Source organism: Mus pahari, chromosome 5 (assembly GCF_900095145.1).
Source record: "Mus pahari chromosome 5, PAHARI_EIJ_v1.1, whole genome shotgun sequence".
NCBI lineage: Eukaryota > Metazoa > Chordata > Mammalia > Rodentia > Muridae > Mus > Mus pahari.
In genome coordinates, this window is record NC_034594.1 from 45,435,633 (window position 1) to 45,449,144 (window position 13,512).

The 13,512-nt window shown below is 38.6% G+C and overlaps 1 protein-coding gene across 6 annotated transcripts in view; it reads left to right on the plus strand.

Annotated features, from left to right (window-relative positions):
• The window catches only part of Unc80 (unc-80 homolog, NALCN channel complex subunit), a 194,074-nt gene that overhangs the window by 25,546 nt on the left and 155,016 nt on the right, over nucleotides 1–13,512 (plus strand). For all 6 annotated transcript variants that reach the window (XM_021198105.2, XM_029538632.1, XM_029538631.1 and 3 more), the window contains exons 8-10: nucleotides 10,016–10,277; nucleotides 11,385–11,519; nucleotides 13,000–13,216. In XM_021198105.2, the coding sequence (XP_021053764.1) occupies nucleotides 10,016–10,277; nucleotides 11,385–11,519; nucleotides 13,000–13,216 (614 nt within the window). The remainder of the gene's footprint in view (nucleotides 1–10,015; nucleotides 10,278–11,384; nucleotides 11,520–12,999; nucleotides 13,217–13,512) is intronic.

The window sequence follows — 13,512 nt, forward strand, 5'->3', positions numbered from 1 at the left end:
TCTTTGTATATATTGGATATTAGTCCTCTATCAGATTTAGGATTGGTAAAAATCCTTTCCCAATCTGACAGTTTTTAAATGATTTATCTATACTTGTCCCTAAACCAGATTATATAGGTATATTTACTTTTGAATTCTTTCTCAGACTTATTGAAAACAAAAGGCCATGTAGAAAAGCACTGGAGTTTTTATGTTCATAGGCTTAATACATATGCATTCATTCATTGGTTTCAATTCCAGTAGGTGGCCCAACCATGTACCCAGATATCTTACTTAAAATTTCTAGAGGTGCATCTCAGTTAAGGTCTAGATTCATACTCTAGATCTTTAGAACAACAAGCCAAAATACCTGAGGTTCATCCCAATCCAAGTCATGTACATTTGACCTTCCAACTGCCCCCCCCCGCATCCTTTCTCATTGTTATTTAATTCAAATCCTTACTATTTTCCTATTTAGATTTCTGCAGCTGTGTCTAGTGCTGTATGCATGGCCTTTTTATTCACTGCATGTGCACTGTTGGAACCATGCCTCTTCCAACTGTTCATGAACTAGACAAATGACTTGTAACCACGTCTTGTAAAATAGGCGCAAGGCATTCCTGCTGTGTACATGGCTACTGAAAGAGATGAGGTGGGACACACTGGTTCCTAGTAGTTCTGATGCTGAGCTCAAAGTGTGGGAGGCTTTCCAAAAGAATGCAGCCCACTCCTAGCCTTAGCAAATGGCTTCTCCTTATTAGCTGGATAGATCCTCAAGATCAATTTTCTCTTTGCAAGAAAGGTAGCACATGTTCACAGCTTATTTCCTGCAACTAACATTTGGGGAATGGGGCTTGAGAGACTACTTTCAACTTTTAATGTCTCCAGAAGTGTTTTTGATGATATAATGCCTTCTAAGTTTTTGTACATTCAGTGTGAATCTTACTGGGATCCAGTGGAATAGACATAATCTACATTTGAATATCCCATCCCAGTCTTAGGTTTCTGTGAAAGGATAATCATCTAATTTTCTTATAATGTCATATGAGAATGAGAAACTATGAGATGATATAATAGATAATATAAAATTAAATAGTGGATACCATATATATCATATTATACAATAAATAACAGTATGAGGATATTAGACTACTATATGTGTATATATGTATATGCATATGCAAATATATTAAATAAATGTATATATATTATATAAATGTATATGATATACTTGTATATTATAAATAAATATGTACATATATATCTGTAGCACACTGTCAAGATTTGTAGAGGGCCTTTGTCAGATTCACTAGTCTTCTGAAATATGACTTAGGTTGTTGTGAAGTCTTAACGAGTGGCTGACTCTATATCTTCACCACTTGGTTTGATGTAGACTCTGTTTATTCAACAGTTCCCTGGATTTCATTTGTACACCCAGCTATTGCTTAATTTCAGCATCATCTGTTCTCTGTAAAAGCTGGGAAATTCTTATATTATCATATCTCATAAATCTTTAATAATTCTTTTTTAATTTCTGTCTTATCTTTTGGTTTACTATAACCAGCAAAAAGATACCAGAAGGTGTCTTTTAGACCTTATTAGGACATCTCTTTCATTAGGTCACCTAGTTTGTTGGCACATTTGTGTTACTTCCACACCAATGCAAACTTAGTTCTTCTTCTGCATGGCAGAAATCTTCATCCCCCAGTTCTGGCAGTGTCTTTTTACTCTCTGTAAAGCCCATTAACAGTTTCCTCAAAGTTCAGAAGTTTTACGTACAAACTGTGTAGAAAATTTATATTAAAAAACAATCACATTCCTCATTTCTTTTTATGGGTCATTCCTATTTCAACGTTCTACAACTATTCTCCAAGTTTAAGTTTTTAATCTTGTACTGAAATCTGTTTTGGTTAGTCTCAGATCCTCACCTTTGAGGTGTCTCTTTAAGGTCACACATGATGCAAAGACTGACTTCAAACAAATTATACAAGAGAAAGAGAAAGAAAGAACACCAATATATATCTTCTGTATTCTTATTCAGCACACTTTGAAAATCACAGACTGTCCCTTCTATTGTGTATTACAACATCCAACCATGGTAGAGTATGGAATTATCTTCCACTATGGTGTAAATACCAGGAGGCAGAGAACATTGGGAACTATCATATAGGCCAGCAACAACAAACAGTATTGATAATAATGTCACTATTATTTTGTACACTACACATTTTATTATCAATTTTTCATCAGTTGTTGAATATACCTCTTCCACAAGTTTTTTTTTTAATTTTATTTAATCTAAGAAGTATTCTCTTATTTGTTTGAAGTATAAGCTGATGCCAGATACTTTTAAAAAGTCATAATAACCAGTATACAAGTAACTCTTGCATAGTTTTCTTGACCATTAGAGATTATAATGGGATAAGCAGAAAATAAAGTTTTTTTTTTCTGGGAAAACGAAACTGTACTGATTCTAATCTGATTATGTATAAAAACAAAGCTAGCTAAAATGTCCCATATTCTTATTTTTGAAAGGATAATTTCTGACATTATTATACCCAATCCATCGCTCTATCATCTATCTGCCCACCTATATGTAATCTGTCCAACTATATGTATTTCTTAACATAAACACATACACAGATTCACATAGCACAAAACAACCACATTATGTGAATTAGACGTGAATCAGTAGCACTTTGAAAAAAAAAATGAGTTGTCTTCTCTCTGCCTAGAGACAGTGGCTGGTTACCATGGAAATTATGCACAAGTTAGACCGATTAGCAAATGCTTGTGTTAATGTATCTCCATTGGAGGAGTTCTTATGCTTATTGGACTTGAAGAAAGCCTTAATAACAAAGCCTTGCAAATATCCTAGCAACGGACGCTGTCTACCTACATCAAGCCAATCCAGTTCACTGTGGCTTTTGCTCTGACCTTGACTGAACTCAGCATTACTCTTTGCTGCACACTGCAATCAGTGAACAAGTAGCTAGTTTTTAAAATTAATGTAAGATTACATCTTTAATTACCATATGCATAGACATAATTCATGCTTCATTAAATGCTGCATAGGGTCAAGACTGATTCCCACACTTCTCTGCTAGCACAAACTGTTACTCCCAGAATAGTGACTTGCCTTCAGTTGTTCTACTATCATCTTTCAGTGCTCATTAATTATAACCTGGTTTCCCAAAGCAGTCTTTCCTTTGTGAAAGGCTTTTCTCACCATAATTCCTTATTGTATACCCATAACTGTAGAAATACTTAAATATATTTATTAAATTTTATTTATAACTCTGCATTAATATTCAAAATATTGAGGAAATAAAAAGTTCTCCTCCATGTGCCCATTAGATAAATAAATGCCATTAATTTCTCTGTAAGTGAGCCTCTCTTCATTTATTCATGTATTTCATTTATAAGTAAATTTATATTCATATCCGGTCATGAAATTTTTATTTTTTTTTCCTATTCTCTCAAGATTTAATTTACTGAAAATGGCTTTTAACTTCCCCTGGCCCGTTAATTACAGTTACAATGCTGTTCTAGATAAAATACTTTATCACTTTTACTTTGTAATGACTATTCCAACCAGTAGAACTCACACTTCAAGTTACATAATATAGTAACTGAAAGAAAAGTAAAGGTACATGAGGTTCTAACTATTTGCCGCTGAATTCACTATTTATTTGTTGTTGTTGTTGTTGTTGTTGTTTGTTTGTTTTCGGGGGGTCTTTGAAGGGTGGTCAGTTTTGGGTACCAGTGAATTTTTCCCATGGGCTGGAACACTAACTGTACTTCTGGGGAAGAAGACCAGTTCAGACAAGAAAGTGAGGTGAAAACTGGAGGGCTATGAGCACTGAGAGCAGGTGATAGATGAGAGCAGAGGCAAGGGACAGCCAAGTAGCAGAGATCCCTAGGGTCCTGGCATGAAAGTAACAGTCACGACCTGAGGAGGAATAGAGGAGCACAAAAGTGGCAACAATAAAGACTGGAGCTAGAGATTCCCAGCTACCAGACGGAAAGGAGGAGTTACAGATAGATCCTAAAGGTAGCCGATGCAGTGAAAGGAAGTTACACATTGACTGTGGAGCAGAAAAACCCTAGCCACAGAGAGGGGGAAGGGGCGAGCTTTATTAGAACATGGGTGACGGGGGGGTCATAGATGTGGGAGTTCACCCAGGATCACTAGGTTTAATTTTCTTACAGCTTCCTAGAGCCTATCACCTCCAGGCTTCTCCTTGGTTGGTTCTAAATGATTTCCTCCCTTGGATAGTCTCTTTTCTCCCTGTTGGATATTTTTGTACCAGGAGCAATCTCTTGGGGTAGGGGTGGGGCAAACTTGGGAACAAGAAACAGCCAGTCTCAAAGAAGCCATACCTGCTTCCCAGATCAAGCCAAGTTCCCCTTACCCTCCTTCCATTTCAAATAGATATCAAATGGCTGAAATGTGAATCTGTGATTACCCTAGTTAGGGGCATATTTTTAGTCTCTGGTCACAAACTTATTTATATCCATGGAGTCTTGCTGTTCTGCCGCCCATCATACAATCAATGAACTGGCAAGCTCTGTTATAAGAAGAAAAAAAAGGAAGGATGAAAAAATAAGAGGAAGAAGAGAAGAAGAGGACAAAGAGGAGGACAAGGATGAGGAGGAGGAGGAGGAGGAGGAGGAGGAAGAAGAAGAAGAAGAAGAAGAAGAAGAAGAAGAAGAAGAAGAAGAAGAAGAAGAAGAAGAAGAAGAAGAAGTAGAAGTAGTAGTCACAAGTCACTGGTTTCAGTGAACTAAACTCACTGTGTAAAGAAAAACAGAAATCAGGTGTCCTGGGACATGACATAGAATCCTAGTAATGATGTTTACATTTAGTAGTTGTTTTGACTGTTGGTCTAGAAGGGGAAAAACCACCCTTTACATGTTTATCTAGGACAACTGTTCTACAAATCCAAATTTATTAAAGGATTTAAGGAATACTGGAGGATACTGCTTAGGACAAAACTCCTTGGGATTGACCCTCAGAAATTTTTGTTTAAGAAATTTTAGGGGAAGCCCTGGTATCAGTTTACTTAACATCCACACTCTTCCATGTGCTCATTGGGGACTTCAGTGCTCCATTGGATCTTCATAGGGACAATGTCCCAAGGATTTGGAAAATTTAGGAGATTACCTAATCTAAAAACTATAAAATTTGAGAACTCTAAGGTATGATGTCGAAGGAGACAGTTTATGATAACTATAGCTACTCAAAGGTGGGAGTAATTCTTCTGACCTGCTGATATCTGCCTTCATCACGGAAGATTAGTCAAGAAAATAATGGCTTTCACTGACTCGTATAAATTAGATGACTGTCATGAAGCCTTGGGGACCTAAAATTACACAGCTGGTAGCCAGCCAGCCTCCTATTTTCTTCTCTTTGTAGATCTAACATGGGAAAGAATTCGTGTTAACTTAGGTGTAAATGATAGGTTTAGAGGAATAAGTTTGATCATGATTCTTTAAGGAAGAAAAATGGGATTTGGGGAAGGGAGGGTAATGAAAGTAAGTCTCTTAGAAAATGTGTAGAAATAAAAGTCAAATTTATTGCTTTCCCTCAAGCTAGTGCTCAGGATATAACCAGTCAAGGTTCAGAATGCAATGAAGAATCCAGTAATGATTTGAAAAGAGCATAAAAGACATTCTTTACCATAAATTAATTAATTAATTTTGGTTGAAATTCAGTACACTAACAGTTTGTACACAAGGGCATGCAAATAGGAAATAAGTTTGGAATAGATAGCATGGAATAGCACCCCTGTTATCCCAACTCTCAGAGACTGAAGCAAGAAGATCATGAGTTCAAGTCCAGGCTGGGCTACTTAGTGAGTTGGGAGGCATCCTGAACTACATGAGAAGTTATCTTAAAAACAAAACAACTGTAACAATAAGAAGAAAAAGGAGGAAAAAGAGGAAAATGAAACATACAGCAAAGGAATTCCAATGCACATTAGATAGACTTTGCACAGCACTGTATAGATTTTCAATTTCATTCTAAGAATGAATGTTCTGAAGTATGGAGAATAAAAGAAACAAGGAGATTTGAAGGATGTGTGTGCCATTCTCTTGGTGAAATGTGTGGGTTGCTAGCACTTGAATGGTGTCTATAGGTAAGCCTAATAATGAATAGTTAGAAGAAATATCTGTAGGACTCTGATGGATTTAAAATTGGCTTGTAGCTGATGATCAGACTACTGTAGTTCCCCTATCAAGTGTATGTGAAAATTCAGAATTATAGAATGCGTATTTAATATGATTTCCATCCCAGTTAGTAATTTAGTGTGCGGCATCCAAAGTGCTTGACTTTTTGTATTTAGTTTCCTACTTTCTAGTTAAATTCCTCAGACTATTCAAATATAGGACACCACTAAGGGCTGGTGAGATGGCTCAGCAGCTAAGTACACTGGCATCCTTGACTGACAACCTGAGACTATCTCTTTAGTCCACCTAGTAGGAGAGAGCTGATGGACACAAGTTGTCTTCTCATCTCCACACCCACAATGGTACAAGTACCCGCATTCATGCACACCCATACACACACACACACACACACACACACACACACACATACAATAAAATTTGAAAAAAGTTTTATAAGGCAGCAATGACATTTAAAACTTTCAGGCACGTGATAGTTGCCACTTGGTACAGTAGAGGATATTGGTAATGAAAGGGAAAACAGTGTGGCATGAACTTTGGTAAGGGAAAAGTACATATAATAATAAAAATAATAAGCAGGGTACCAGATAGTATGATCTGGGCTTGTTTTTTTTTTTAAGTATTTGTACAATGTTCAGGTGTGTGTGTGTGTGTGTGTGTGTGTGTGTGTGTGTGTGTGTGTGTGTGTGTGTTGGGTAGGTATGTGTGTGTTGTGATTCTTGGTGAAACTGTGAGGTAGAACAAATGTTCCACCAAACACTCAAATCCCTACTCCATGTTATTTATTCTCAATAGTAGGCAAAGCTATGTCTCACATTGTTAATTTTAAACCACTGGTGAGTTATGGATTTTCAATCCAGGACATGCCAATCCTAGCACTTGGGAAGCAGTGTTAAGAGAATCAAGAGATTAAGGCCAGACCAAACTTCATATGGAAACCCATCTCAGACAAGCAGGCAGACAATGAACAACCACTAAAATCCCCAGTGGCTGCATTTCCTGTCAAAAAGTTGCTTCTTTGTGTAGGGTAGGATGTCAAACCTTCCTTTCTATATCATCTAACTTGGAAGGAAATGGTGCTTGAAGATCAAGCTTCCAGTTTAGATCCAAGTAACTTCAGCTCCCAGAAACCTGACTTTATTTAGTCATTTACTTCCTTCCTGTCATTCCTTTTTATTAATTAATTAATTTTTTACACTCAGTATTTTATTTGCCCCCTACCCCCATCCACCCCTCCGACTGTTCCACATCACATACCTCTTCCTGAAACTCCTATCTCCATGTGAATGTTCCCACCCCCAACCCTGCCTGACCTTTAAACTCCCTGGGGCCTCCAGTCTCTTGAGGGTTAGGTGCATCATCTCTGAAAGAACACAGACCCAGCAGTCCTCTATTGTATGTGTGTTGGGGGCCTCATATCAGCTGGTGTGTGCTGCCTGTTTGGTAGTCCAGTGTTGGAGAGATCTCAGGGGCCAAGATTAAGACTGCTGATCCTCCTACAGGATCACCCATCTCAGATTCTTTCAGCCTTCCCTAATTCAACAACAGGGGTCAGCTGCTTCTGTCCATTTATTGGGTGCAAATATCTTCATCTGACTCTTTCAGCTGCTTGTTGGATCTTCCAGGATGCAGTCATGGTAGGTCCCTTTTTGTGAGTGCTCCATAGGCTTAGTAATAGTGTCAGGTCTTGGGACCTCCCCTTGAGCTGGATCCCACTTTGGGCCTGTCGATGGACCTTCTTTTCCTCAGGCTCCTCTCCATTTCCATCCCTGTAATTCTTTTGGTCAGGAACAGTTATGGGTCAGAGTTTTGACTGTGGGATGGCAACCCCATCCCTGTTTTCCAGCTGGAGGTGGGCTTTATAAGTTCCCTCTCCCTACTGTTGGGCATTTCATCTAGGGTCGCTCCGTTTGAGTCCTGAGAGTCTCTCACCTCCCATGTCTCTGGTGCATTCTGGAGGGTTCCCGCAACCTCCTACCTCCCCGAAGTTTCATGTTTCCATTCTTTCTGCTGGCCCTCAGGGCTTCAGTCCTTTTCTCTCACCTAATACCAGATCAGGTTCCCCTCTCCCCCTTGCCCTCATCCATTCTTTCCCCTGTCCACTTTCCCTCCCAGGTCCCTCCCTCGCTCCCCACTTGTGACTGCTTTCTTCTCTCCCCAAGTGGGACTGAGGTCTCCTCACTTGGGCACTTCAGCTTGTTGATCTTTTTGAGTTCTGTGGACTGTATCTTGGGTATTCTGTACATTTTTTTGTTCCACTTTTTAGTGAGTACATACCATGCATATCCTTTTGGGTCTGAGTTACTTCACTCAGGATGATATTTTCTAGTTCCATCCATTTGCCTAAAAAACTCAGGATGTCCTCATTCTTAATAGATGAGTAATATTCCATTGTATAAATGAACTACCTTTTCTGTATCCATTCTTTGATTGAGGGACATCTGGATTGTTTCTAGCTTCTATCTATTATGAGTAAGGCTGTTATGAACATGGTGGAACAATTGTCCTTGTGGTATGGTGGGTCATTTTTTGGATATGTCCAGGAGTGGTGTAACTGGGTCTTGAGGGAGAACTATTCCCAATTTTCTGAGGAATCACCAGATTGATTTCCAGAGTGGTTGTACCAGTTTGCAATCCCACCAGTAATGGAGGACTGCTCCACTTTCTCCACATCCTCTCCAACATGTGTTGTCACCTGAGGTTTTGAATTTAGCCATTCTGATTGGTGTATGGTGGAATCTCAGGGCTATATGCTGCATGTTTCACAAGAAAGACTTTTGCACCTATGGCTGTCCTAGTTTGGGCTGCTGTAACATAGCCAAAGTGGTTTCTAAACACGGAAGGTGTATTGCTGACAATCCTGGAGGCTGCATGTCCAAGATCATGGCATCAGCATGGTTGCATTTGCATTCAGACTGATGACTTCTAATGTCCCCATGTGATAGGAAGACAGCAAGAGGCCACTCAAAAATCCTTTTCCTAGAGGGCCATATACCTAGAAGTGAAGACTTGTGGTTCAATTATTTCCACCCCTAATTAGAAGCACATTGGAATTTCAAACATTAATTTTGAAGGAGAAAATTATTAACTCTAATGCTTCTAAGATATCTACCATAATGTATTAATCTAAGTAATTGTTTACAGCTATTCTTCAGTAAACTGATCCTTAGTTAATGAACATATCATGCATTTAAATGAAATAATACCATTCCAGAACTTTGAGAATTTTTAAGTTACTATATATATAGTTATTTAACAAGATTTTCAGAGATTCATTTCATAAGACTTTAGTTTGTTTAGAATGTTTCTGTTTCTTTCATTCTTTTACATAATACTTTCATCATTGAACATAAATAGCTCCATAGAGTAAATAAGAAAAACATCATTCCTGCTTTTATTTTTATCACATCTTATAGCTCAGGAAACATCATGACTTGAATCCCATCAGTGTCTTTGTCTCTGCTTATCATCATTGGCCACTTTCCAAATTATTCATCAGCTGTACCACCAACATAGGATGCTCACACCCAACTCATGATTCTTTTTTCAATCAATACCTTTTTGGGCGTGGTTCCTTTAACTTCGAATAACAGTTTGTCTTCTTGTGACAACTTTACTTTTAAATTGCTAACTTCCTACCTATCCTTCAAAACTTTCAATATGTCTATTCTCAAGAAATGCTACAGTAGTGGAATGGACTAGACCAGGTAGATGGTCTGTAGAATGAGCCATGCAAGAGATGAGTGAATGAACAAAGATGTGGAATGTAGAGACTTAGGCTGGATTGTGCTGCCCTTGGATTGTGCTGTCAGTGTAATCATTTTCTCTCTGTCACTGGAATCAGGGCCTCTCTTGTGATACCACCATGCCAGAGGTCACGCTATGCCACCTACTTTGATGTTGCTGTTCTCCGCTGCCTTCTCCAGCCCCACTGGTCTGAGGAAGGCACTCAGTGGTCCCTGATGTACTATCTACAAAGGCTGAGACACATGCTGGAAGAGAAACCAGAAAAGACCCCAGATCCAGATATTCCTCTCCTGCCCAGGCCCAGAAGTAGCTCGATGGTGGCAGCAGCTCCCTCACTAGTGAACACCCACAAGACTCAAGTAAGGCAAACCTGGTCTATTGTTGCTTGGGCAATCAATGTTAGCATTTTCTGTTTCTTTCCTGGCTTCAAGCTCTTATGGTTTCCATGCCTAAATCTTGGTTGGTAACTAGCTCCCTTGCAATTATCCTTCTCTTCTTTTGCATGGGAACTTTGGCAGCTCTTCAGCTCTCTTGACACTATTGACAGAAGTGTACATTTTGTGCATGTTAATTTAATATAAGCCTTTGTTTATCCAAAACGTTGAAAATTGGGTCACTTGGAAAATCAGAGATTCAGTTAGAATAGTGTTCTGACATGCAACCTAGTAAATACTAATATCATAAAATATGAGGTATTAGCATTTTGCAGAATGTGATTCAACTTTTTTGCATAACTCAAAATGGAGTCTCAAGGCCACCATTGGAAATATTACCTTTTGATATACAGGCTTCCAATTTATTATAGCTATTGAGAGAAGTAATTTGAGTGCATCCTGATTTGATAAATTTCCTATGAAGGATGCATTCTGACAAATGATACCCACACGTCAATCAAGCACATGTTCTTCCCATTTTTCTTATCAGCTCCAGATTATGAAAATAGAGAGGAGTGATTTGCTTGCAGTATATTCTGCCATTTGATTGTAGTTAATCTTGAGTGGGTTGGCTCTGAAAATGTTTTCCTGAACATTCTAAAGATAAGTACTGCTTTGGTAGTAGATGTCCTGCCACCATGAGGACCCCCTTAAGTGAGTTACTAAGTAGAAAAACTCTCAGTTTAGGAAGATCTGCATGAGATTGGGGAAGGTGAAAATGATCAAACTATATCATATAAAATGTATATATATATAAAATGATCAAACTATTTTATATATATTCCCTAATTTTCTTAGTATTTTGGATCCAGGCTACATAGCCTCAGTGTTAAAATTTGCAAACAAAAGTTAAAATTAATATGAAATATGTCTTCCAAAGCGGAATCTGGATTCCAGAAGTTCAATCATGCAAGTTAAAAATTTTATAGATCTCAAAGCAACAGGAATAGCTCCATTTATAAGATTACACCTCAATAAAATAAGTATTGGGATGGTCTGAGTACCTAGTGATTATTTTTATTGTTTGTTAAGGATCTCACCATGAAGTGTAATGAAGAAGAAAAATCTCTTAGCCCTGAGGCTTTTTCCAAAGTCTCATTGACCAATCTCCGAAGATCTGCAGTTCCAGATCTATCTTCAGATCTGGGCATAAACATTTTTAAGAAGGTGAGTATGCATTTTGATACCTCAATGATTTAGAAAGCTAGAGGATCATGCTGTCTCTTAATTTGCCAAAGAGTACAGGGGTAGAAAGGGGGGGAAATACCAGCTCTTAAGTGTAACAGTGACTCACAACATGACTCTGTAACCAAATGTGTGTTTGCATGTACGAATATGTACGTATATATGTGTGTGTATGTAATCAATCGTGTGTATGTGTGAGTGTGTGTATGTGTGTATATGTGTGTGTATGTGTGTGCATATGTGTTCTAGTCTTGATGTTCCCCACAGTTATCGTGAAGACCTCCATGATGCAGTGTGTATACTGGTAGCAGGAGCGTGGTGGTTCTAGCTTTCATTCCTATGTCTCCATTTCATTTATCAAATACTTCATACAAGTAGTTTTTACTTAATCCACTGAGACCCTATTCTTTGAATTTTTCAGAAAAGAAATTAACCCACAGAAGTGTTAGGCAGTTTCCTAAAGTTTAACCCGAACCTTAAAGACAAGACTTCTATCTAAAATGTCCACATTCTTCTGGACGGGCCACTCCGTCTCTCTGTCATCATTGTATGGAGTCAGTCTCCTAGGAGATGATGTGTGCTCATTCACATGTAGCAGCTTTGTTTTCCCTTTTTCAAAAATATTTGTTTAATTGTGTCAATGAAGAACATAAAAATAAGTATTCACTTATCATCTCAACTCGTTACTAAACAGTGAGTGTGTCTCCTTCATTAATAACACAGCAGTAAGCACTGACCTTCATTCTTCTAACAACATTGACAATTACAGAAAAAAAGGAGAGATTTTCCTATTTCAGTTGCACATAGTTTTTTTAGAGTAGCTTTATAATTCAAAGGGCCCAGGCCTGTGCCCAGAATAATGTAATCAAAATCACTGAAAGCTAGATTTAGATGTGGGTATATTTCTACAGTTTTCTAAATTCTAAATATTTCTAAAGGCATTCTAAATTCTGACTTACCCTTGATCTTGAGCTGGTTTGGTATGAATAATAGATTTGCTCCAACGTCTGTTGTGTGTCCTCTTTGACTGTCCTCAACTAGAACCAAGCTTGGGAGGTAGAGCAGAGTTAGAGGCACGGCTCCTCTGCACCAGTGGCTCTGCACCTTTAGTGTGCATCAAGGATCAGAGGCACCCTCAGGGCTTGTTACGACACAGATCACTGGGTTTTTCCTTCTTCATTTTAAGTGTTAGATATGTCCGAAGGTGACGCTGCAGGTTTGAGCTGCCAACAAGTTCCAAAAGGGTGCTGCAGCTCATGTCTCAGGGTCTTCTCTTTGAGACCCTGCTCAAACTCATTCAGCAGAAAGACTTCCAGAATGTATCAAATTTCATTTGGTTTCTCTGACTCTATTAAGACCCGTGTGACATTTTTCCCCTGTCTATTGGATAGCACGCAACATTTCCTGGGTTTACTCTTACAGCTCTTTGGCTTGTGTCTGCCTTTATCTCTTCTCGTTGCAGTTCAAAAGTCGCAAAGAAGACCGGGAGAGGAAAGGCTCCATTCCATTCCACCACACGGGGAAGAGGAGACCTAGGCGAATGGGTGTACCATTCCTGCTGCATGAGGACCACCTAGACGTCTCACCCACACGCAGCACATTCTCTTTTGGCAGTTTCTCTGGACTTGGAGAAGATAGGAGAGGCATTGAAAAGGGAGGCTGGCAAACCACCATCTTAGGTGACTACAAAGATCTTCTCAGTAGCATACAGCCCAAGTGAACTATTTGTGAATTCTGGATCTCAGGATCCCTTCCAAGTCTAGATCGATCGATCTATCTATCTATCTATCTATCTATCTATCTATCTATCTATCTATCTATCTATCTATCTTTTTCTTTTTTTCTTTCTTTCTTTCTTTCTTTCTTTCTTTCTTTCTTTCTTTCTTTCTTTCTTTCTTTCTTTCTCTCTCTCTGTCTCTCTGTCTCTCTCTCTGTCTCTCTGTCTCTGTCTCTGTCTCTGTCTCTCTCTCTCTCT